General features: G+C 43.6%; 1 protein-coding gene across 3 annotated transcripts in view; it reads left to right on the top strand.

Moving 5' to 3' along the window:
- The window catches only part of SCN4A (sodium voltage-gated channel alpha subunit 4), a 129091-nt gene that overhangs the window by 57412 nt on the left and 48522 nt on the right, over positions 1 to 23157 (top strand). For all 3 annotated transcript variants that reach the window (XM_033918603.1, XM_033918601.1, XM_033918604.1), the window contains 6 exons: positions 1412 to 1624; positions 3088 to 3240; positions 7098 to 7215; positions 14630 to 14868; positions 19494 to 19667; positions 20691 to 21047. In XM_033918603.1, coding sequence (XP_033774494.1) covers positions 1412 to 1624; positions 3088 to 3240; positions 7098 to 7215; positions 14630 to 14868; positions 19494 to 19667; positions 20691 to 21047 — 1254 coding nt within the window. The remainder of the gene's footprint in view (positions 1 to 1411; positions 1625 to 3087; positions 3241 to 7097; positions 7216 to 14629; positions 14869 to 19493; positions 19668 to 20690; positions 21048 to 23157) is intronic.

The raw sequence follows: 23157 nt of genomic DNA, 5'->3' as shown, positions 1-23157 counted from the left end.
ACAGCTTCAGCTGAGTTAGCAGGAATCCCCGAATTCGGTCAACTGTTGCGGATTTGTCTGCTGTGATCAGCTGTTGGCAAGCTCTCAATGTGCTGTTTTGCTCCCATCTCTGGGTGGTGGGAGGGGGCCATGACTACTTGGGGAGTAAGTGGGGGGGAGGGGTCATGCCTTAAACCCTCCAGTGATCATCTTGTCAGTTTGTTCACCTTTTGGGCACTTAGACCTGTTTTACTTAGGCTAAAGTCCTGGCATGTAAATTCTACCTAGGATGTCTTGGAAAAACTTCAATTAATGCTTCAGGACATCCAGTTCCACTTGATTCCTGCCCATAACACACCTCCTAACACGCCCTTTTGAGCTCTGGACGCACAGCAACTTAGAAGTGTTGCTGAACGTCCATAAAGTTTCTTTTGATTATCGGCACTTAGACATCCCTGTTACTAAGACATCCAAGTGCTGACTTAGACAGGTTTTTGGACCTTCTAAAGTTTTGATTATGTCCCCCCTTAGTGTATAGTGCTGGTACTTCTAGGAGCGCTAAAGAAATGATAAGTAGTAGTAGGGTTTGGAAGCCCAAAAATATTTTATTCATTCATTCATTTAGCCCGTCCTACCAAAGGAGCCCAGAACGGGTTACAAAGGTACATTCACAGTATAGAAGGACAAAATTATTGAAGGACATTTTTGGCAGACATAGCTTAGAAGAATTTGCGGTATTCGCAGAAGATATTTCATGGCATAACATAACATAACATAATTGTACTAATTGTATTTGTTTTGTTTGCGGCATTGTTCATGTTGTTTTGATTAGTCTGCATTTACTTTTTGGGGGCAATGTACCACTGAGATAAGCAGTATATGAAATTTTAATAAACTAAACTTAGAGTGTGTATCCTTTGCAAATAATGCACCCTGATTGCAAAGCGTCTGCCCTTTGTAAACCGTGTGCACTGTTATCGACAAACAAAAAAAACATAAAATGTATGTAAGTAATGGGGGGGGGAGGAGTTCTCCTTATTTCCATGGGTTAACATGCAGTGATATGGGATATGTTGCTGACATTTCCTGAGTCATCATCCCATTCCTAATGTACTGTGTAGATGAAGGCGGGCCTCCACTTGGGATATAGTCATGTGCACAGTGTATTGGAGAACTGCCTTCTAATCTGTTTACTAAACAGAAAATATACTATCTTGCAAAGCTTGTCAGAGTTGAACTTAGGTGGCACCCCTAGACCCTATCAATTAGATGTAACAATATCAAACCTCTCAGGATGACAGGGGCATCATCCTGGGACGATCTTGTCCCTTTCCTAAGTGTCATCTGTCCAGGGCCAGAATTAGCTGGGTGGCAGCCTTGGGTCCATCCTGAATTAATAGCATCAAACTTCTCGCTCTTCTCTCTTCCATAGACACTGCGAGCGGCGGGCAAGACCTACATGATTTTCTTTGTGGTGGTTATTTTCCTGGGCTCCTTCTATCTCATTAACCTCATCCTGGCTGTGGTGGCCATGGCATACGCTGAACAGAACGAGGCCACTATACAGGAGGCCCTGGAGAAGGAGGCTGAGTTTCAGCAGCTGCTTGAGCAGCTGAAGAAACACCAAGAGGAGCAGGAGAAGATGGTCCGTAGCTTCTAGACAATGCCTACTTGCATGGTGTTGCATGCAAGAGAGACTAGCATGCTTTTGGATGGAAAACTGCAGTGAAATGATACATCCCCTCTGATGCCACTGGGCCAGACACTTTGTTTTTACTGTAAGGATGGTGTTCAGTGTAATGTGCTTCCTTCTCTCAGATTCTCAGGCCAATCTAAACATTGCAGTGCAAACATGTAGAGATGCTTTAAGCTGTTCATTTATTTGGGAGAGATTCCTCAAAAGCAGAGATAGTGAGGGAGGAGGATGGAATAAGGTAAGGAATAGCAGTGTGGCGGAGCAAAGAGTATTTAAGTATTTTTAAATATCTATTTATTTATATACCTCTTATCAAGGTTATCTAAGCGGTTTACAGTCAGGTTGATACTCAAGCATTTTTCCCTATTTGTCCTGGTGGGTTCACAATCTATCTAACATACCTGGGGCAATGGAGGATTGAGTGACTTGCCCAGGGTCACAAGGAGCAGTGCGGGATTTGAACCCACAACCTCAGGGCACTGAGGCTGTAGCTTTAATTACTAGGCCACTCCTGAGAATGGAACTGAGTTCAAAGCTGGGGGTAGGGGAGGAAGTGAGGCTGGAGAAAGGATCGGGAGTAAGACCTGAGGACAGAGCAATGAAGGAAATTGAGAGATAGAGCAAGGAAAAGGGTTGGGGGCAACTTACATGTAGAAAGACTATAAGCAGAGTGCTGTGGCAACCTGGAGACAGAGAAGGACATGGGATTCTGGACAGAACTCAAATGGTGCTGGAGATAATGTAGGAAGTGAGAATTGGGGACGGTTGGTGAGCCAACACAAGGAGGGAAGCTGATGACAGGGTAGAAAAAGAGATTGGGGTAGGCTGAGGTCAAAGCAGGGGTCATCTATCATCTATCTTATGTGTAATATGGGGGCATTGGTAAAACTGGGCCTCTCTATAAGGATGCATGGCGAGAGTCTCCTCTCTAATGGCATCTGGATGTTTAGAGTTCAGCATAGACTATTAGCATAACCCTGTACTGGGGGGGGGGGGGAGGGGGGCGCACCCCTTTTCCATTTGCATACACCATTACAGAAAAGCACTTTGGAGCCCTGCTAGCACTTTCTTGGGGTAAGTGTACACGTTTGTGCCTAGAAGTCTATAAAAATGCCTGGAGAGGGTATGCAAATGCGGGCCCCCATTTATATAATTGACCTTTATCTGTCAATTTGTAATATTTGCACCAGCCATCTAACACATATCTGCTTATCCCTTTTAACACCTGTAACATGTTCTATTTATATGCATGGAGCAATTGATTCCTGCGTGCAATGTGTACAGCTATCTGTTGAACTTGCAGCAGCTGTAAGATAACATCCTTCTAATGTTTGTCAGTAATACTCGTGACAAATTGCTAATCTCTGCCTGAAGTCCAGCTGCAGTATCTGTGTCCCCTCTCTCATATTTAGCTGCAGCAGATGAAACAAAGCACCAGCAACTCGCTGATGGATGATAAGAAAAAAAGCCCTGACTGGGAAGAAGAGACTGAGGAAAACAGCATGGATTGCAATGGACAAGTCATGCCTAGAGATGTGGTAGACAAAGTCCCCTCAAAGAAAGAAGTATGTACTTGTGTTTTATCATCTTCCTTTGTGTGTGTCTGGGTTTGTTTTATTGTCCTAGGTTGCATGGGCATTTTTCCAGGAAGCATAGGACAAAGTAAAGGGAACAGAAACCCCACATAAAATCCAACAGAGAAAGAGCAAGTGGAGAGTGGGATAAAACACGTCAACCTTGAGACAAATAATCTTTTATTTCTATAAAATCAATAGACACACCCCTTGGCAGGTCTCCATCTGGGGGCCGAAACACAGACTGTGTCTGGTCATCAACTGGATCCTTTCAATACAAGGACATCACTGTTTATAGGACTTTTTATACATATGTTTTTTTTTCGTGTGGTTCTTTATTTTGAGTTTATAGAAATAAAAGATTGTTTGTCTCAAGGTTGACATGTTCTATCCCATTCCCTACTTGCTCTTTCTCTATTCTTCCAGTAAGTGCATTCTGCTGTTACTAGCTGGTCAGTGTTTTATGGCCATAGTTGATATTTTTAAAGGGAGGCGTGATCTGTTGACTAGTAAAAGATGCGGTGTGGCCAACAGTTCCAAATTATAAATGATGTATTATCTTTAGTTTTAAAAAAATGCAAAATCCAAGAATGGTTATTCAATCCTTGGAGTTGATTAGAACACCTGTTATGGTGGTTCAGCACCACCATGGACTGGCAGCTCCTGTAACAGATAGAAAGACAACCACTTTCCCTATTTTTCAAGACCAATGAAAATGTCTTGCAGTATGCACTCAGAGTCAAACTGTATCCTTGGCTTATATTATATTGCATTATTGTATAGTCGCAATGTCGGTGACTCTATGAAGAAGTGATTAAGTTCACCTGTGACCTGGTTTGCCAAATCTCTGCGGTAGACTGTTGCTTTTCCCCTGCCCTACCCCATATACACACACAATATTGATATGGTGGCTAAATTATACCCAAATAATCAATGCCAGGTAATCTCTGGGCACTAGCACTGAATATATGGACATGACTGGCCACAAATATACTACAGTAATTTATATGGGCTTCGGCCATTATTCAGCCAGGACCTGCATAAGATACTTAGCCCTGTCCCAACTGGATATCAGGGGATGTATCCTTCTGATAGCCCCAATCTCTCAAAACCCTAACATGGGAGGCTAACCTCTAGCTGTAGTACCATGAGACTACCACTAAGGGAGACACCAGGGATCTCCAGGTAAGTCCAGGTGTGAAGGGGAGGTCCTAGGGAGGTCCATGGGTGTAGGGAGGTTTTAGTATATGTAGGTGGGGCATCCATTTGAGGGAGGAACTTATGGGGGTTTTGGATCTAGGGGTTCAGAGATTGGAGGGAATATGCTATGGGAGCAGAGGGCAGAGGGGATTGGAAAGGGGGCTTGGAACTGTGGAGGGGCTGAGTGGAAAGATTGGAGGATTGGAAAGGGGTTTGAAGAAATTGGATTGGAGAGAGGTTTTGGGGACTAGAAATGGAGAGGAGAAATTGAATCAGCAACACAGAAGTTACTCATGTGCCAGTTGGTATCTGTGTTGGCACTCGCATAACTGAGCAGAAAAAGATAGGACATCCTTTTATGCAGTGCTATCTGACCGCTTAACAATGCAGGCATGCCTGCATAGTACAAGCTTCTCCCCAGTTCTGCCGATGGCCCACCCCTCTACTGCCCAGATTTATGCTGTACAGTTAGAGCCGTTATTCACTGGCACAGCCTGATTAAATGCTACTGAATATTGATAATAAAGCGACCAAGGTGATAAAGGGGATGGAACTCCTCTCGTATGAGGAAAGACTAAAAAGGTTAGGGCTCTTCAGCTTGGAAAAAAGACAGCTGAGGTGAATATGATTGACGTCTACAAAATCCTGAGTGGAGTAGAACGGGTACAAGTGGATCGATTTTTCACTCTGTCAAAAATTACAAAGACTAGGAGACACTCGATGAAATTGCAGGGAAATACTTTTAAAACCAATAGAAATAATTTTTTTTTTCACTCAGAGAATAGTTAAGCTCTGGAACGCATTGCCAGAGGTTCTGGTAAAGGCGGCTAGCATAGCAGGTTATAAGAAAGGTTTGGATAAATTCCTGGAGGAAAAGTCCATAGTCTGTTATTAAGACATGGGGAAGCCTCTTCTTGCTCTAGATTGGTAGCATGGAATGTTGTTACTCTTTGGGTTCTGGCCAGTTACTAGTGACCTGGATTGGCCACCGTGAGAACGAGCTTGATGGACCGTTGGGTCTACCCAGTAAGGCTATTCTTGTGTTCTTATGTGATACACATTTCGTCTTCTTTACTATCTGTGTGCACAAGTGGATGCTGTAGAAAAAAATGTACTATGGAAATTATGTTCATTAGGGGCTTTTATTTCACGACTACACTTTTCAATTATTGCTACAGTCTTTAGTTTTATCAGTTTTGGACTTTTGTAATATAGTTCTAATTTGCCTGTCTACAAACGAATTTCCAAAAACTGTGGTTAATTCAGAACTCTTCAGTATGATTGATTTTTTTTTTAGTTCAGTAATCTATTGTTTTCAGAACTTACAAAAATAACAAAAATAAAATAATAGTAATACAATCAAGCTGAGTATGGAACTTACAATTCATTTTTTTCAAAAATGGATGACATAACTCCTTATTTTCAAACTACACTGGCTTCCTAAAGAGGCCAGGGTTTTCAAATTTGGCTGTTTTTGTTATAAGGCGCTTTATGGTCTATTGCGTGTTATCTGATTGATCAATTTGCTTCCGATATATCGAGGTGCCCTTCAGGGTTTTCTGTTTTCTACTGTAAGGGCCTGCTCTAAATTGAAATATGGGAACAGATGTTGGCTTTTCAGTCTTCTAGGCCCTATAATATGAGCATCTATATCTTATGATCATTATAGGGAAATGTTAAAAACATACTTATTTAAACAGTTTGGGGTGGAATAATGTGGAATTTATTTATTATTTTTATTTTTTTAAATTTCTATACCGTTTTTAAACCAAAACTGTTTTAATGGCTGTAGGGAGTTCCTGATGTAGTCTCGAGAGACTACGGGAACTCACAGCAGCCATTTCCTCATGCGATCTGCACGGGGCAGGAGCGTAGGAAGATCGCTCCTGCCCCGAAAGCCCTCTAGACCACCAGGTAAGGCCGGGAAGGTGGCAGGGAGGAAAAAAATATGGGTTATTTTAAAATTAAGACTGCTTTTTCTATTTTCCCCCTCCCCAGAAAAAATCACGAATATATGAAACCGCAAATGGAGAAACCGCGAATGGGGAGGGGGAAGTGTAATTATGGAAATTCCATCACCTCTCTAACCAACTAATTTCCATATGTTTAGCTATCTGTATAGGTAGAAAACTCCCTGACGTCTGACTTGTTCGACATAACCCAATAGAACCTTGAAATTCTCTTCTGCTCAGGCAGACTCTGTGGCGTAGCAAGGGTGAGAGGCGCCCCTCCTCCTCCACCCCACCCCTTTCTACCGAGCATGTGCACCCTTTCCCTTCCCCCGTACCTCTAGCGTTGGCTCTTCCTCTGGCGTGACTTCATAGGTACGGTTCCAGGAAGTGAAGTCAGAGGAAGAGCGAACGCTGGTATGAGCAGAATGTTGGGGATGCTGCTCGTCTCAGGAACATTAAAGAGGTGCATGGGAAGGGAAGGGAAGGGGTGTACACACGAGTAGTAGGGAGTGGGGAAGGAGCGGGGGGGGCAGAGAGGACAGGTGATGGCACCCCCATCAAGATGGTGCCTGAGGTGGATTCCCCCCCTCCCCCTGCCATCCATTATTACACCACTGGGCGGTTTAGACCATGAAATGATAACATGTGTCAGAGCAAAGCACAATTTTCATACTACATTCTCATCATCTGTTCTAGCCAAGGCAAGTTAATGATCCTGAAAAATTAGACGTGAAGAAATATTCTACAGACCAGCTCGATGACACTCAGCGGAAGCAAAGCGTTGTAAGTGTCATGTCTGATGCTGCTTTAGAAGGTAAGGAATCGCTTCTCAGCAATGGGTATTAAATAGCATTTGAGTATATAGCTTCATTCTGGAATTATACTTCTCCCTCCATATTTGCGGTTTCAGCACTCGTGGTTTTGCTTATTCATGATTTTTCGCATGGTGACTCCTCCCCCCCCAAATTGCATCATGAGTAAAGTACTGTACCGATAAAAATTTTGGCGCTTACCCGCTTTCACCCTGAAAATTGCTACTTCCCTGCTTCCCATCTTTCACAATCGCTGCTTCCCAGCTTCCCAGCGTGCTCAGAGAACATCGCTGCTTCCCATCTTTCACAATCGCTGCTTCCCAGCTTCCCAGCATGCTCAGAGAACATCGCTGCTTCCCAGCTTTCAGAATCGCTAGTTCCCAGCATGCACTGAGAAAAATGCTGCTTCTCAGCGTGCACAGAGAACATCGCTGTTTCCCAGCTTTCATAATCGCTGCTATTATTTGCGATTTTAATATATTACAGGATGGCTATTACAAAAACCCCGCAATAAACATATAAAAAGTTATTTGCGGTTTTTCCGTATTCACGGTCAGGTTCTGCCCCTAACCACCGCACATATGGAGGGAGAAATGTATCATCATTTTCACACCGTGGGCTTTTCATTTTATGGTTTTATGGCTTTAATTTTATTTAATATGCCACCCTTCCCTAGGGAATAACAGAGCAATTTACAAAATTACAATTAAAATTGGGGGGTGGGGGGGAAAGGAACGCTGTTCAAAAAATTATAAAAGACAGCATAGATTAGAAAAAAAAGACATAAAATAAAATAGAATAAAACATTTTGCTACAGTTTCCTACACTCTTCATATTAAAACACCTACTGAGTGTAGTTGACTATCTTGAGGAGTTTATCATGAACTGTGCCATGGCAAGATTCCGGGTGTGCCGCCAGAGACCTGTTGTGTAGGCAAGTCAGCCGTGGACAGCGTCTCCCTTACTCTCCGCACCTCCCCACCAGCGTAGTTATTTTAGGGTTAACAAGCTCAGGGCCCCATCTGGAGGGCCTCCACGCTTGCATGGATGCCAGTGTGATGACATCACACATGCGTGTTACATCATCATGCGGACAATCTCCAACCGCGGCCCCGAGTTTAGTGTGCCATGGCTTGGAACAGTTTGCGAGACACTGGCCTAGAAAATAATCAGATTCCAGAATTTTTTCACTTTTGCATAGCTTTTGATTATGACTTTAAGAATAAAAACTTGATTGGATTGGATTTATTGCATTTGATATACTGCTTGAACATAGGTATTAAGGTAAATATACTAAATTATTAAATTAAGCTAAATTATGCCAAATATAGGCATTCAGCTACTCTCTCTGTCCTGAACGGGCTCACAATCTAATTAAGCATACAAGAGAAGACATCGCTAACATTACGGAGATAAGAGGGAGGAAAAGAAAGTACCCCGTGGAAAGTAAAGAACATTAAAGGCAAAGGGAAAAAAAAACAATAATCCCTCAAGATCCAAGAAAATGAGTATTATAGTTACATTATAAGGAAAGATAGAATAGTTAAACTAACAACCTAAATTTAGAAATATCTTTAACAGGAAAGATTAAAAATTAAACTGAAGTAAACTCTAGACAGTTTATAGTTCAGAGTTTCATTCCGGCCTAATAGACAGAACAAACGCCTCAATTTATCATCCAAGAAAGGCTAGTGCCAGATTCAATATTTAGCTACAGATGTTTCTTAGGATGCCTAGAATTAGGCACTCGGAGAAGCCCAGGGTGTAAAAGAACATATCATAGAATGCTTTCTTAACCAGGCATCAGTTGTGCCAACCATTTAGGCTTGATCCTTTACACAAGCCATAGAACTGGTATGTAAGTGGGTGCTCCACCGGTGTTCTGACCATGCTGTGCCCATGTATACCCACCTTACAAATACATACTCTGCCCAATATTCAAAAGGGCTTAACTGGGAAGGAAAAACTCCTGTCCAGTTAAGCGAGCAACCCTGCACACAATATTCAGTGGCACTTAATTGGTTAATGTAGCTTAATATGTTCTGACCAGCCGTCTCCTAACTGGTTAACTTAGGGGCAGGGTATGGGTGGAATGCAAATTTAGCTGGCTTGGGGCAATTTTCAGCCCACCTACTGGCTAAGTAACCACCGAAAGTTAGAACAGCAAAAAAGGCCGGATTAACTTTAATCAGTGAAGTTTACTGGGTGCCAGGCTGAATATCAGCCAGTGCCTGGCTAACTTCCAGGTGACCATTGAGGGCCAGATGCACTAAGAGGATCGGTAAGACCGTGTGGGTCTGCACCGATTCCATTTTTGGCCAATTCAGAAACAGCTATTGATGCTCTAAAAAGTTTGCATGCAAATGTTCACGGATGTTCCTTGCAATCCCCGACTCTGCCATCCGACTGACTGTGGTGAGAGCAACTCTCATACATGCACAGAGCCGGCAGGGGAAGCCCAAACAGCTGAGAGGCAGAGGAAACTCCAAAAGCAGGCTTCTCCCACTCAGCTGTTCAAGAAACCTTTATTTTTTTGTAATGGGCACAGATGCTGTGCATGTTACACATACACAATATGTGCCCTATTAAAAAATAAGAAATCCTACCCTCTGCCGATGATGGCCCTCTCCAAAGAAGGCATCGTGAACTGCCCCCCCCTGCAACAGCAAAAATGGCAGGAGGATTGCCCACTCCCTCCTGCCAATGCGACTCCCCCCTCCTTCGCGGCAGCGATACAGGAAGGCTCACTCCCACCCCCCCCTCCCAAACATCTCCTACCTTCCCACTGAAAAAAGGCAGGAGGGATGCCCACTCCCTCAAGCCAATCAAGGCCTTCGGTCCATCCCTGTGCATCACATGATGTACAAGGAGGGAAAAGCCCACCATTTCAGAGCGGCAGGCCTACGGGCAGGATGGACTGAGCTTCCGTCCTGCTGAAACATTTCTAAAAAGTTACAGGAGGTTTGAGGGACAGCGGGGCACCTCTGGTGGTAGAAGGGAGTGGGCATCCCTCCTGCCTTTTTTCAGGGGGAGTATAAGGGGTGTTTGGGGGTGACACAGGAGTGGGCCTTCCCGTATTGCTGCCATGGGGGTGGGGGGGGGGGTGGAGTCGCATTGGCAGGAGAGAGTGGGCATCCCTCCTGCTAATTTTCTTTCACAGTGGAGGGGATTCGGCATGGCTGGAGGAATTGGGCATTCCTCCTGCCATTTTTGCTGGCACGGGGAGGGGGCGGTTCACAGTGCCTTTGTTGGGGAGGGTGGTCACGGCAGAGGTGTGTGCATTTTTTCTTTTTCTAAATGGGACAGATATTGTGCACATATTTTTTTAAAAAAAGGTTGACAGGTAAGTGACCAAGACAAGTCGCTTTTTTTGATCACTAAAAGCAATCACTTTTTTTTAGTGCATCGGGAAGCCATGTTAGAGTATCAATCGCTCTGCTAGTTTATATAGCATTTTAATATTAATTACCTTATTTGCATGGTTGGATCGGGGACTGAACGATCGTGCAGAAAGCCAGGCAGTGAGCCGTTTTCTGCATCGTATCGACAAATGCGATTGTTGCTAAAGTTGTTAAAACAGGTTTAGTGACGATCGCTGGCTTTAGTGCATCTGGGCCTGGGAGCCAAACATGCCCTGGTATTAAATCTCAAGGCTCAGTTCAGCCTGTAACTGTGAGGCTCAGATGCTGCTTACCACCATGGGTAGAATATCAGTTAGGTTATGTAAGTTAAGTGGGAATTTGCAAAATTTGATGTAAACAAATGCATGTACTGTATATTCTAGTGTTCTACACATTTATGTGCATAACACATGGGTAAATGTTAGCCCCTAGGTTACTGAATTGCTCCCTGAATGCACAACACAGAGAAATGAACTGGAATCTTGTAGAGGTTAATCTTAAATGAGCAATTACAGAATAAAGATATCTCTTAAGAAATGTGAGGTATTGCGGTCTCAGAAAATAGTAGACTCATTTCAAGATATTTGTCAACTGCAGGGGGTGCAGACTGTCCCGGGCGCCAAGTCGGCGGGGGGTGCTGGCACCTCTTTGCCCCACCATGCCACCCTCGTGCCATCCATGCTCCCATCCACCCGTGCCTCAGTATTATCTTCACTAGCACAAGTAACTTCTGCCTGTTGCTCGCACCAGCCTGGTTCCCCTCTGAATCACTTCCAGGTCATGGGACCAGGAAGTGATGTCAGAGACAAACCCAACGCTGGCGCAAGGAGAATGCTTGCAGAAGCCATTCGCACTGGCGAAGATTAGGAGGTACAGGGGGTAGGGAGAGCACAAGTGTGGAATGGAGGGCAGGAAGGAGCAGGGGACGGAGCAGAAGGAGAGGGAGTGCGGGGAGCGCCATCACCCCAGGCACCACCTACTCTTACTACGCCACTGGTCTAAGGGAGTTCAAAGAATTCTCTGTCAACTTCATTATTTACATAACATTATATTGCAACAAGCTGTAAAGAAGAAAAAAGTATCACCTATCAAGTACTGAATAAACATACTGCTATTTATAAAGCCATCATAAAGACAGGGACAATCCTCCCTGTTCTGGTATGCATGAAATATCAGCCTGGAGAATGAAGCAGTTTTTAATTTGCTCTCATTTCATGATAATTCTTCTGTATCTAAATCAGAATGATTAATGCTTGATTTTTTACAAGTTTCTTTGCCTGAATTTGTATTTTTCAACGGTACTGGCTGACCCAAATGGAATAATGCCTATAATTGTTGTCACAGCATAAAATCTGTCCTCTCTTAAGAGAATATATAGGACTTTCTAGTGTAAAAGGTATCAGAGTCTTGACCAGTGGGTTGTGTACCCCTACTCATGAGTTTCTATAGAAGGCATCATCCACTTTTTTCAGCTCCTCCTCCTCTGAAACTGCTCTATGCTCCTCAGTTCATCCTTCTACATGCACGCAAATTGAAGGTGTCATTTTTTTCTCTGCTCTTTTCTTTAGTTTTTGTTTTTATCACTTTTAGAGGTTTTCTGGTGCCTAAGAGCCACCCAGGGTTCCTGGCCCAGCTTTGCCTTGGTGAAGACTCAGATACTCTTGGTGGTGTCTGTAGCTGGAGGGGCTCCCCTTCCCTTGAGCCACTGGATAGTGACTCGCCTTCATTGGTGAAGCGCAGGCACGCAGGAACTTCAGGGGGCAAGGGGAGCTTGGGGGTTAATGTTTGTCTGCCCCCCACCGGGCTTTACTCTTTCTTTATTTCAGCTAATGTTTGAAGCATATGTGGGCTATCAGTGTCCATCTGGCTCTGCTCTGTTAAGGGGTTTCACTTCCCTCTCGAGATGTTCATCCTCCCAGGGCTATGCATTATCTCGACCCTAAGGTCCATCCAGAGGGAGACTGGAATGACTGGCAGTCAGAGTCGATGCCCTTACTCCTTCATGAGGATTCCTAGCTCTTGGAGGATGCTGGGTCCCAGCAGGGGTCTCAAGATCAGGAATCTCTATGCTCCTAGACCAGGGAGAGGACTCAGTAGTGTGCCTTCTTTTTAAACCGGCAACCTGCAGAATCCTTGCGGATTCTGCACTTAGATTTTTCTCCAACCGCTGCAGTTCAGAGAAGGGTCATAAGTAGCCAAAGTTTACCTGCTTCCTTTCTCATCCAGACATCACGATGAGGCCAACACACCATGACTAAGTTGAACCCACTTGCTCAGAAAATTACAGGCACTTTTTGATTTGCCCAATGACAAAATAACAAACTCATTGCTTCATCTTAATGGTCATGACTACCCGATTATTAAATCTATCATAATTCTGGGAGTCACACTAGACCGACATTTAACACTAGCAGAACACAGGAACTTAGTGGTACAAAAATTCTTTTTTACATTGTGGAAATTAAGAACCATAAGAAAATATTTTGATCCTTTATCGTTCAGACTATTGGTGCAGGCTTTAGTTTTATCTATTTTAGACTATTGTAACATCATCTATTTAGGAGCACCAAAAAAAATTCTAAGGAAATTACGGATAATTCAGAATACAGCTGTTCGAATGATTTTTGGTTTAAAAAAGAACGACCATATTAGTCCATATTATCATTTACTTCATTGGCTGCCTTTGGAGGCAAGAGTATTATTCAAATTTTCCTGTATCGGGATTGTCTCCAGCTTACCTTTTTCCTCATTTTGTGTTGCATAGACCATCAAGAGAAACTAGAAACTTCTACTTATTTGTTTATCCAAAAATTAATGGGTGTAGATAGAACCCTAGCATTTCAAGCTAGAAGGCAACAATCTTGATTAGGTAAATGTATTCAGCAAGCTATGTTATCCTATTGCAGTTTTCGGAAATTAAGACCACTTTGTTCAATAAGTTTATTACTCAGTGAGTTTTATTATTGAAATTCTATTTTACAAATATTTGTATTTTTTTACTGTGTTATTGTATTTCACTGATTGTCCAGCTCTTTTTAGTGTAAACCACCTAGAACTTTTGGTTATGGCAGTATAAAAGAAGAAAGTTATTATTATTGGTAGCACAAGTCACCTGCCGCACTTCCCTACTCAGTGAGGGCGGGATGGTTCTCAATGATGTGCAGAACCACAGAGTGGACTTGACATTCAAAAGACTGTTTGAAGCGATGGCATTGGGACTAAAAGCAGTGATGGCAGCCTCATTCATAGAAATATAGAAACATGATGGCAGATAAAGGCCAGATGGCCCATCTGCAGTAACCACTGTCTCTTCCTCTCTCTAAGAGATCCCACATGCCTATCCCATGCTCTCTTGAATTCAGACACAGTCTCTGTCTCCACCACCTCTTCTGGTTGACTGTTCCATGCATCTACCACCCTTTCTGTGAAAAAGTATTTCCTTAGAGTACTCTTGAGCCTATCACCTCTTAATTTCTTCCTATGCCTTCTCATTCCAGAGCTTCCTTTCAAATGAAAGAGACTCGACTCATGCACATTTAGATCACATAGGTATTTGAATGTCTCTATCATATCTCCCCTCTCCCGTCTTTCCTCCAAAGTATACAGATTGAGATCTTTAAGTCTGTCCTCATAAGCCTTATCGCGAAGATCACACACCATTTTAGTAGCCTTCCTCTGGACCAACTCCATCCTTTTTATATCTTTGTGAAGTTCAGAGCAGATTTGGGCTGGATGGAGATTTCTCCGTACCCCTTCTCTTTCTTTCTTTCTATGTATTAATTTCTCGATTGCTTTGGTATGAACTAAGGAGCACAGAGCAGTGTTAGAGGAGGAGGAACCATAAAATGTAGACTCGTATGTCTTTCTACTATATAGAAGATTATCAAATTAAAGTACCTAATCTTTTCTTCTCCTGCTACTATGGTTTCTTGAGGGAATACAGTCCCCATGTAGCATTTAGTCCATGAAGTTGAAAGTCTGCTTTAACTCTTGAATATTTGTCTTGCTTCAACAGAACTAGAAGAAGTCCATCAGAAATGCCCACCCTGGTGGTATAAATTTTCCCACAAGTTTCTGATTTGGGACTGCTGCACACAGTGGGTAAAGTTTAAGAATGTGGTCAGATTCGTGGTGATGGATCCATTTGTTGATCTGGGAATCACCATCTGTATCGTCCTGAACACACTTTTCATGGCCATGGAACACTATCCCATGACTGATGAGTTCAACAAAGTGCTGAACGTAGGAAACCTGGTGAGAAGCTGCACGGGCTTTGTGGTGAATCAGGGACATAAGGAGGGCTACAAAGGGAGACTGAATAACCAGGATCTTTTTTATGCTAATTTGAGAAACTAACTAGTAAGAAAATAAATGACAGCAGAAAAAGACCACATTGGTCTATCCCAGGGGTAGGCAATTCTGGTCCTCGAGCCAGGTCATGTTTTCAGGATATCCACAATGAATATGTATGAGATGGATTTGCATGCACTGCCTCCTTGAGATGCAAATCTATCTCATGCATATTTATTGTGGATATCCTAAAAACCTGACCTGGCTCCGGCTCTTGAGGACCGGAATTGCCTACCCCTGGACTCTATCCTATCTCCTTACAGAAGATTCTTTCACATATAAATTTCCCAAATCTAACCCAACACCAGCTCCCCATCTTTCAAGGCTTGGTGTTAAATTTCAATTCTTTTCCCACCATAGACCACCATAGCAGTTTGAAGTACACCCAGAATCTGCCAAAGTACTGACCTCTACCTGCCTCACTAGAGGGCACTTCAGACCTAGCCATTTTCCTTAATAATTCTTATAAGACCAATGCTAAATCCAACTTGTCACTCATATGAGAAAGAGCATTGCCTGGGACCACTTTAATGTCTTATTATTAAGTTTTCTAACAATCTGCACAGCCACCAAAACTAGAGAAGCCATTGTCCAAAACATTCACGCTTTTCCATGTCACTGAAGGTGGTTTTATCATGTTTTATTGCATTTTTTTGTGTCTTTCATCTTTGTATTTTGTTGTTTGTTATTTGATGACCTTCTACGTTTGCATTGTTCCTCGCCTAGATTTGTAGATAGGCAGGTTACAAATAATTTTAAATAAATAAATAAGTCCACCGATATTCAGACCGCGGGAGATCAATGGAGATCTCCTGTGGTTCACAGCAAACCCAAAACTTCAATGCCAGCACCCAGCATTGAATTTCTGATGTTTTTGGCCAGCCAAGGGAAATATTCAGTGGCTAGCTGGCTAAGGCTCTGTTTTTCCAAACCTCAGTATGGGTTTCTTGTTTCAAGGGTTTTTTTTTTTAAATTTGATAAACCGCCTATCGAGTCATGACCCATGTCACTATGAACATCGGGGCAGAGTTGGAGCAATTAGTATTCCAAGCCGCGGTAAAAACCTCTACTGTGACTTAAGGCTCCTTTTACTAAGGTGCGCTAGTGTTTTTAGTGCGCGCTATCCGAAAAATTACCGCCTGCTTAAAAGGAGGTGGTAGCGGCTAGCGTGCGCAGCATTTTAGCGCACGCTAAAACCGCTAGCGTGCCTTTGTAAAAGGAGCCCTTAGTAAAGGGGGGGGGAAGAGGGAGTAAGTCTCAATGGCCAAAGATAGACCACCCTTTTAGGCAGCTCTATCTGACCGCTGAACTTAGCCAACGAGCTGCTGAATATTGGTGGTGACCAGCCAATCCATTGAGACGAATATTCAGCAGGACATAGCCAGCTCTCGCCCACTGAGTACTGCTGGATAGCCAGCTATGTGCTATTTAGCTGGCTAGGAGCTGTTCCTGGCCAGCTAAGTAGTGCAGAATATCAGGTCCTATGAAATTATTTTAACACTTCTTAAAACTTATAGGGAAGTATCCTGCACCGCCTAGCTCAATACCACAATACCACTGTGGTCCCTGGGATCGGTAGCATGGAATGTTGCTACTATTTGGGTTACTGTCAAGTACTTGCGACTGGGATTGACCACTGTTGGAAACAGGGTACTGGGCTAGATGGACCATTTGTCTGACCCAGTGTGGCTATTCTTATGTTCTTTAGTATGGGAAAAGTAACCTGCACCATGCAGCAGATATAACCCCAACAATATTCCTGGTCAGACTTCATGGGCCAGGTTGGCCTTCCTCGGCCATCATTTACTATGTTACTATGTTGCTATCACTTTAAATCAATATTCTTTAACTTTCCAAAGCACTTAGGCATTTAACCTAATACCTGTTGTTGTTGAATTAGTATTTGAATGCATAAGTTACTCTTTTAGTGGCTGAACTTTGTGTTAAATTGTAACTAAATGTATAAGTTATCTTTTCAGGGGATAACTTATCCATTTATCTTTATACTAGTCTTTAAGCCCGTTACATTAACGGGTGCTAGAACATATGTGTGTGTGTCTGTCTTTATTTCTTTCTCTCTCTCTCCTTAGCCGCTTTTTTTCTTTCTGCCTTTCTTTTTCCTTGGCTGTCCATCACCACCCCTTGCCTGCTCCCCCTGTCCATTTTCCCTTCCTTTTACCTCCCCTGTGTCCACCACCACCCCTTCACTGCTCTCCTTATGCAGCAGCAGCCCTTCTCCCTTTGTTTTACCTCCCCCCTGTCCAGCAGCACCTCTTTCCTTCTCCCCCTGTCCAACATTAGTCCTCCGTTCCTTTTCTTCAACCCCCTGTCCATCAGCATCTCTTTCGTTCTCCCCCTGTGCAACAGGTGCTAGAGTAGACGACTGTTTTTTTTTTCCTTTCTCTCTCTGTGCTTGGATGCTGTCTGTCTGTCTGTCATTCTTTCTGTCTGTGTCTCTGTCTTGCGCCATGCCTGCCTATCTCTCTGTGGCCCCCTTCTCTTCCCCGGCATGATTGGTGTGTGCCCCCAGAACACCCTTCCCCCCAAAGCAGCCCCGTTTCCCAATGCCCCTGCCCCCTTTTGTGCCATGCCTGCCTGCTCCGTGGCCCCTTTCTGTTTCCCCCCTATGATTGCTGTCTGGCCCAGGAAACCAAAGTAGCCCCCTTTCCCTCTCCCCTTGTTGAGCCATGCCTGCCTGTTCTGTGATCCCCTGCCCATGACTGCTATGTGCCCCCAGCACACCCCTACCCCCAAAGCAGCCCCTTTCCCTCTTCCCCTGCTTGCCTGCCATGCCTGCCTGCTCCCTGTGCATCAGCATCAGCATTTCCCTCCTCCTCACCTGTTCCTTCGTAGCAGCATGGAGATAAAACGGCTCCCTTAGTTCTTTGCTGGATTTTTTTTTAAGTTTAAAGATGCCTACGCGGCTCCTCTCACGATCCGGCCTGCGTCGGAAGCCTTCTCTGACACAGGCCGGGATCGTGAGAGGAGCCACGGCGGCAGTTTTAAACTTAAAAAAAAATGCAGCGAACTAAGGGAGCCGTTTTCAAAGCCGCCGCCGCGGCTCCTCTCATGAGCTGCACTTATATTATGTCGGAAGATGAGAGAGGAGCCGCGGCGACGGCGGCAGATTTCAAATTAAAATAATTTATGCGGCCAGCCGGCTCCCTCGAAACCCTCCCCCCCTTTCCCTTCCCGCGGTCCGTCTGGCTGCGTTGTTCTCTCCCTCATTCTCAAACCGTCCGTGCCAGCTGAAGTGGGAGTGGGGGGGACTCAGCACCGGCTGGGCGACTCGAGCCGCCGGCCCCCAGGAGCTCGAGGCCGACAGCGGACATGGCTTGCGTTGCCGAGTTTGGTGACGTACAACCCGCGCATGCGCACTAAAAAAAACGGGACAGCTCAGGGAACACGATTTTTTTAGTGCGCATGCGCGTCTACCATTTTATTATATTAGATAGGGATCCTTTTACAAAGCTGCAGTAGAAAGTGGCTTTAGCACACCCTTACTTGGGGGCTTTTCCTGTTGTGCTAAGGCCATTTATACTGCAGTAACAAAATGGCCAATTTTCTATTTTCGATATTAATGGCCATGTGCTATTGTTGGACCAAAACAAACAGAAGTAGGGGTCAGACAGATAGCTTTTCCAACCAATAAACCTTTATTCAAACTCTTTGACTCGGACAAAAGTTTTAGTAAGTTGATATTAGGTTCCAGCTCTTATTAGGTTTTTAGAAAGCTTACACAGTAATTCACTGTGCATGCACAGTTTTTTTCATTTCTTTGTAAGACGCTTAGAACTGAAAGGTATTGCGGTATATAAATGGATTGTTATGTTATGTTATGTGTCTCAGGAGTCAAAATATATGTAGTAATCCAATTCTACTTAAACAGATGTTCTGGATAATTTTCTACGCACAGATAACCAAATCATCAGCTTCTCTTATTGGTTGGAGAAACTATCTGTCTGACCCCTACTTTTGTTTGATTTGGTCCGATCTCTGGGTGGAGGTGTTCCCTTTGCCTTTTTGGCTTTCTTTACCATGCGCTAATGTTACCATTGGTACAGGTTCTATTCACTTAATATACCACTAACTTACTATGCGGCAAACAATGGTTTACAATGTACTCCATACAAAATTGATAGAAGCCCATCCCAAAGCCACCCAAAGTTCCTTCATGGATAACCCAGTTCAGTGGTGTAGCGAGGATGAGAGGCACCCACCAACATGGCGCCCAGGGCGGTTCCCCTTACTACGCCACTGTCCGTAGGAAGTTTCTGGCTCAGCGCTGGTGTAATTCACTGTTATTCTGTAGGCAAGAAAAGTCACCGATACCTTGACTCATTCGCACTGCATGCTCTACTCTCAACTTTGGTAACTGGGGCTTTCTGTATGAAAAGGCATTACTGTTTTGTCTTATGAAAATAGAACAGCATATCCTGTTATGGACCAGAGAAGACGAAAGAAGAGCTGACCCTCATCCTGATTCTGTTCCAGGTCCATCACTTAGCAGGTGTTTCCTGTTTCTGCAGGTCTTCACTGGCATCTTCACTGCTGAGATGGTCTTTAAGATCATTGCCCTGGACCCTTACTACTATTTCCAGACTGGCTGGAACATTTTTGACAGCATCATCGTCACTCTTAGTCTGGTGGAACTGGGTTTGGCAAATGTATCTGGGCTGTCTGTCCTCCGGTCCTTCCGTTTGGTGAGTTTCCAGGCCTATGTTCTGGTCTCGTTTTCTTTCTCTCTGCTTTTGTCCTCAGGCATCCCAAGCAGTCTCTGCATGTCCCTGAGATATTACTTATTTATTCATATACAGTGGTACCTCGGTTTACGAGCAAGACGAGCAAAACACTCAGCAAACTTTTGTCTCGTAAACCGAGCACTCAGCAATGGTGGCCCAGGGGTGAGTACCTGCCTGCGGGTGCTGCACAGCGATTCGAAAGAGGTGCCTTCCTTGCCTCGGGGTCCCCATGCGGCTGCCCTCCTGCTTCGGCGATGCCTCTGCCATCCGTCAACGCTCTCCCGGCTCCCATCTAAACAGGCCGCCATCCTGAATGAGCATGTGCGACTTCACCTCTCTCCTATCCTAAGTCAGCCGCTGCCCCGACAACACGCTCACCACGCATTATTGAATGTTCTACATTTGTAAAATATATTATTACTATTAAAAGTTATTGTGTGATCGAATTGAATTTATATAATAGATTCTCTTAAATTTTGGAAATTGACACCATGGAGCTATAGGATATATTGTATATGATCCCAATCATTTGAGTGAAATGAATATGCATGAGATCTATTTGCATACAATGAAAGCAGTGCATGTAAACAGATCTCAAGCAAATTCATTGAGGAAATTCTGAATACCCAACTGGATTGCGGCCCTCAACAACCAGCACTGGACAATCCTGCTCTAGCCAATCAGAAAATTGTATTCCCAGTGGTTTGTGAATGGGAATGTGTGGTACAGTGGTTAGAGCTATAGCCTCGGCACCCTGAGGTTGTGGGTTCGAATCCGGCACTGTTCCTTGTGATTCTAGGCAAGTCACTTAATCCCCATGGCCCCAGGTACATTAGATAGGGTGGGAGCCCACCGGGACAGATAGGGAAAAATGCTTGAGTACCTGAATAATTTGTAATCCACATAGAATTGTAGTATATAGAATATAAATTATTTTTTTTAAAATAAATTAGAATCACTTTTCTCTCTTTCTGTTCAACACAGTTGAGGGTGTTCAAGCTGGCCAAGTCTTGGCCCACTCTGAACATGCTGATCAAGATCATTGGCAACTCAGTGGGCGCCCTCGGTAATCTCACCTTGGTGCTGGCCATTATCGTCTTTATTTTTGCCGTGGTGGGAATGCAGCTCTTTGGCAAGAACTACAAGGAATGTGTGTGCAAGATAGCATCAGACTGCGAGCTTCCACGATGGCACATGCATGACTTCTTCCACTCCTTCCTTATTGTCTTCCGCATCCTCTGCGGAGAGTGGATTGAGACCATGTGGGACTGTATGGAGGTGGCAGGACAAGCGATGTGCCTCATCGTCTTCATGATGGTCATGGTGATTGGAAATCTTGTGGTAAGTCTGCTTCTTTGCGTGCTTGAAACAGCAGCTGCTTGCTTTTCACACTAGTCTATAACCTGAATGTCATGTGAGCCTTTTCACCAAATGCCATTCTAATATTGGTTTGAAATGTGGTAATAGTGAAAAATCTGACTAAAAAGGGGAAATAATAGAAAAAAAAAGATAATAGTGCTTCAGATGTATTGTGTTTTTAATTCTCCAAGAGCAAGCAGGATTGTAAAATTTTCACTGAAAGAGCCTGGCACAGGAAGCTGTACCCCGGCAACTCTTTCTAGAAATCTTTGGGAGTAACACTGGACCAGAGTCTGACCATGAAAGACCAGGTAGACTCCTTGATTAGAAAGATCTTTCTCACCCTCTGGAAGCTTCGGTCCATCAGAACTTACTTCGATGTCTCATCATTTAGAATTCTGGTACAATCCCTCATACTGAGTCAACTCGATTATTGTAACATCGCCTACTTGGCACTCTCCCAGAAAAATATGCGGCGATTGCAACTGGTACTAAATGCAGCGGTTAGGCTACTTTGTGGACTGAAGAAGTTTGATCATGTAACATCCTTCCTACACTGGCTGCCGATGGAGGCACATGTGAAGTTCAAGTTTGGTTGTTTTTGCTTCAAGGTACTTTATGGCTTAGCCCCTAAATATATTACATTACATTACATTACATTAGGGATTTCTATTCCGCCATTACCTTGCGGTTCAAGGCGGATTACAAAAGGTTAATTTAAAAAAAAAAAAACAGAGTTACAATGATTAGCAAGAGAGGTAAGTTGTAGATCTTATAAACATTTAGCGGGTTGTTGAGTGTGAGGTGGTTTGTAAAAGAGTTAATAGGTGGTCATAGTGGAAGTTCTTTTGTTATTATTAGTGCAGTAATGGGTAGATCAAATGTCAGTTTTAGAGTTACTAAACGGTCGTGATGTTATTGCTGCTTCAGGAATTTCTTGAAGAGTGTGGTTTTTATTTCTTTTCTGAACGTCCTATAGTCTGGGGTGGTCATCAAGAGGTTGGAGATCTGGTTGTCCAGCCTTGCGGCTTGGGTGGCTAGGAGGCCGTCGTGTAGTTTTGTTCTTTTTACTTCCTTGATTGGGGGGGGTATGAATGGGGAGTGCGTTTTTCTGTGTCTTGTAGTGGGTGCTTGGATGAGGCGATTGTTCAAGTATGATGGGCTGTCTCCGTGTAGGGTTTTAAATAATATGCAGTAGAATTTGAATTGGATTCTTTCTTGGATTGGAAGCCAATGTGAGTTGATGAAGGCTTCAGTGATGTGGTCATGTTTTTTCAATGAGTAGATGAGTCTCAAAGCTGTATTTTGGATTGTTTGGAGTTGTCTGATCGTAGTTGCAGGGCAAGGAAGGAAGAGGATATAACAGACCTTTTCTCTTTCACAACTAAGACAAAGGAGAAGTTCACATACGAACTTTGTTTCTCCACCGGTTAGAGGTTGTAAATTTAAAAGTCATCACCAACATCTTTTCTCACATCAAGCAGCATTATGGGGTAAAGACCTGGAACAACTGCTCGTGCCTACTACTTACAGGGAATTCAGGAAACGCCTAAAAACATACCTGTCCCTGAAGTACTTAGGTAACTGACCTATACAATCTTAGTCCTCAACAAATGATCTTTAGAACTGTTATTCACTAACTCTGAACTTTGTTTATTCCACTCAATCTGTAATACCTTTTAATCATTGTAAACCGCATAGAACGTCACAGTCCTGGGGTATATAAACTGTTATTATTATTATTTATTATTAATCACCATCGCTTTCAGCGGCCCACCTCTCCCTCTTATTTCTCCTCCATCACTCACAGTACCCTCCTCTATTACTATCCTTTGCCTAACTAACCTCTTTTCATTCTTTCTCCCTTAAACCAAAACTTTCCCAGTTGTCACTGGTCCATCCCTGGCCAACTCGAATGGCTCTTGTTCCTTTCAGCGTTTTTCCCTTATGGAATCCTTTTCCAGGCCTCTGGATTCTGAAAAATAACATCAGATAATCTCTGCACATATGCCCTACTACAAGGAAGGTTGTAAGGGTAGAGCCTCAGATTCTTCACAAGTGTGAAATCCTTTCTAATTTTAGCAGTTTGCTC

The sequence above is a fragment of the Geotrypetes seraphini genome, chromosome 13, assembly GCF_902459505.1.
Source record: "Geotrypetes seraphini chromosome 13, aGeoSer1.1, whole genome shotgun sequence".
Classification (NCBI taxonomy): Eukaryota; Metazoa; Chordata; class Amphibia; order Gymnophiona; family Dermophiidae; genus Geotrypetes; species Geotrypetes seraphini.
The sequence above is the reverse complement of the archived record's forward strand: the minus strand, read 5'-3'. Positions and strand labels throughout refer to the sequence as shown.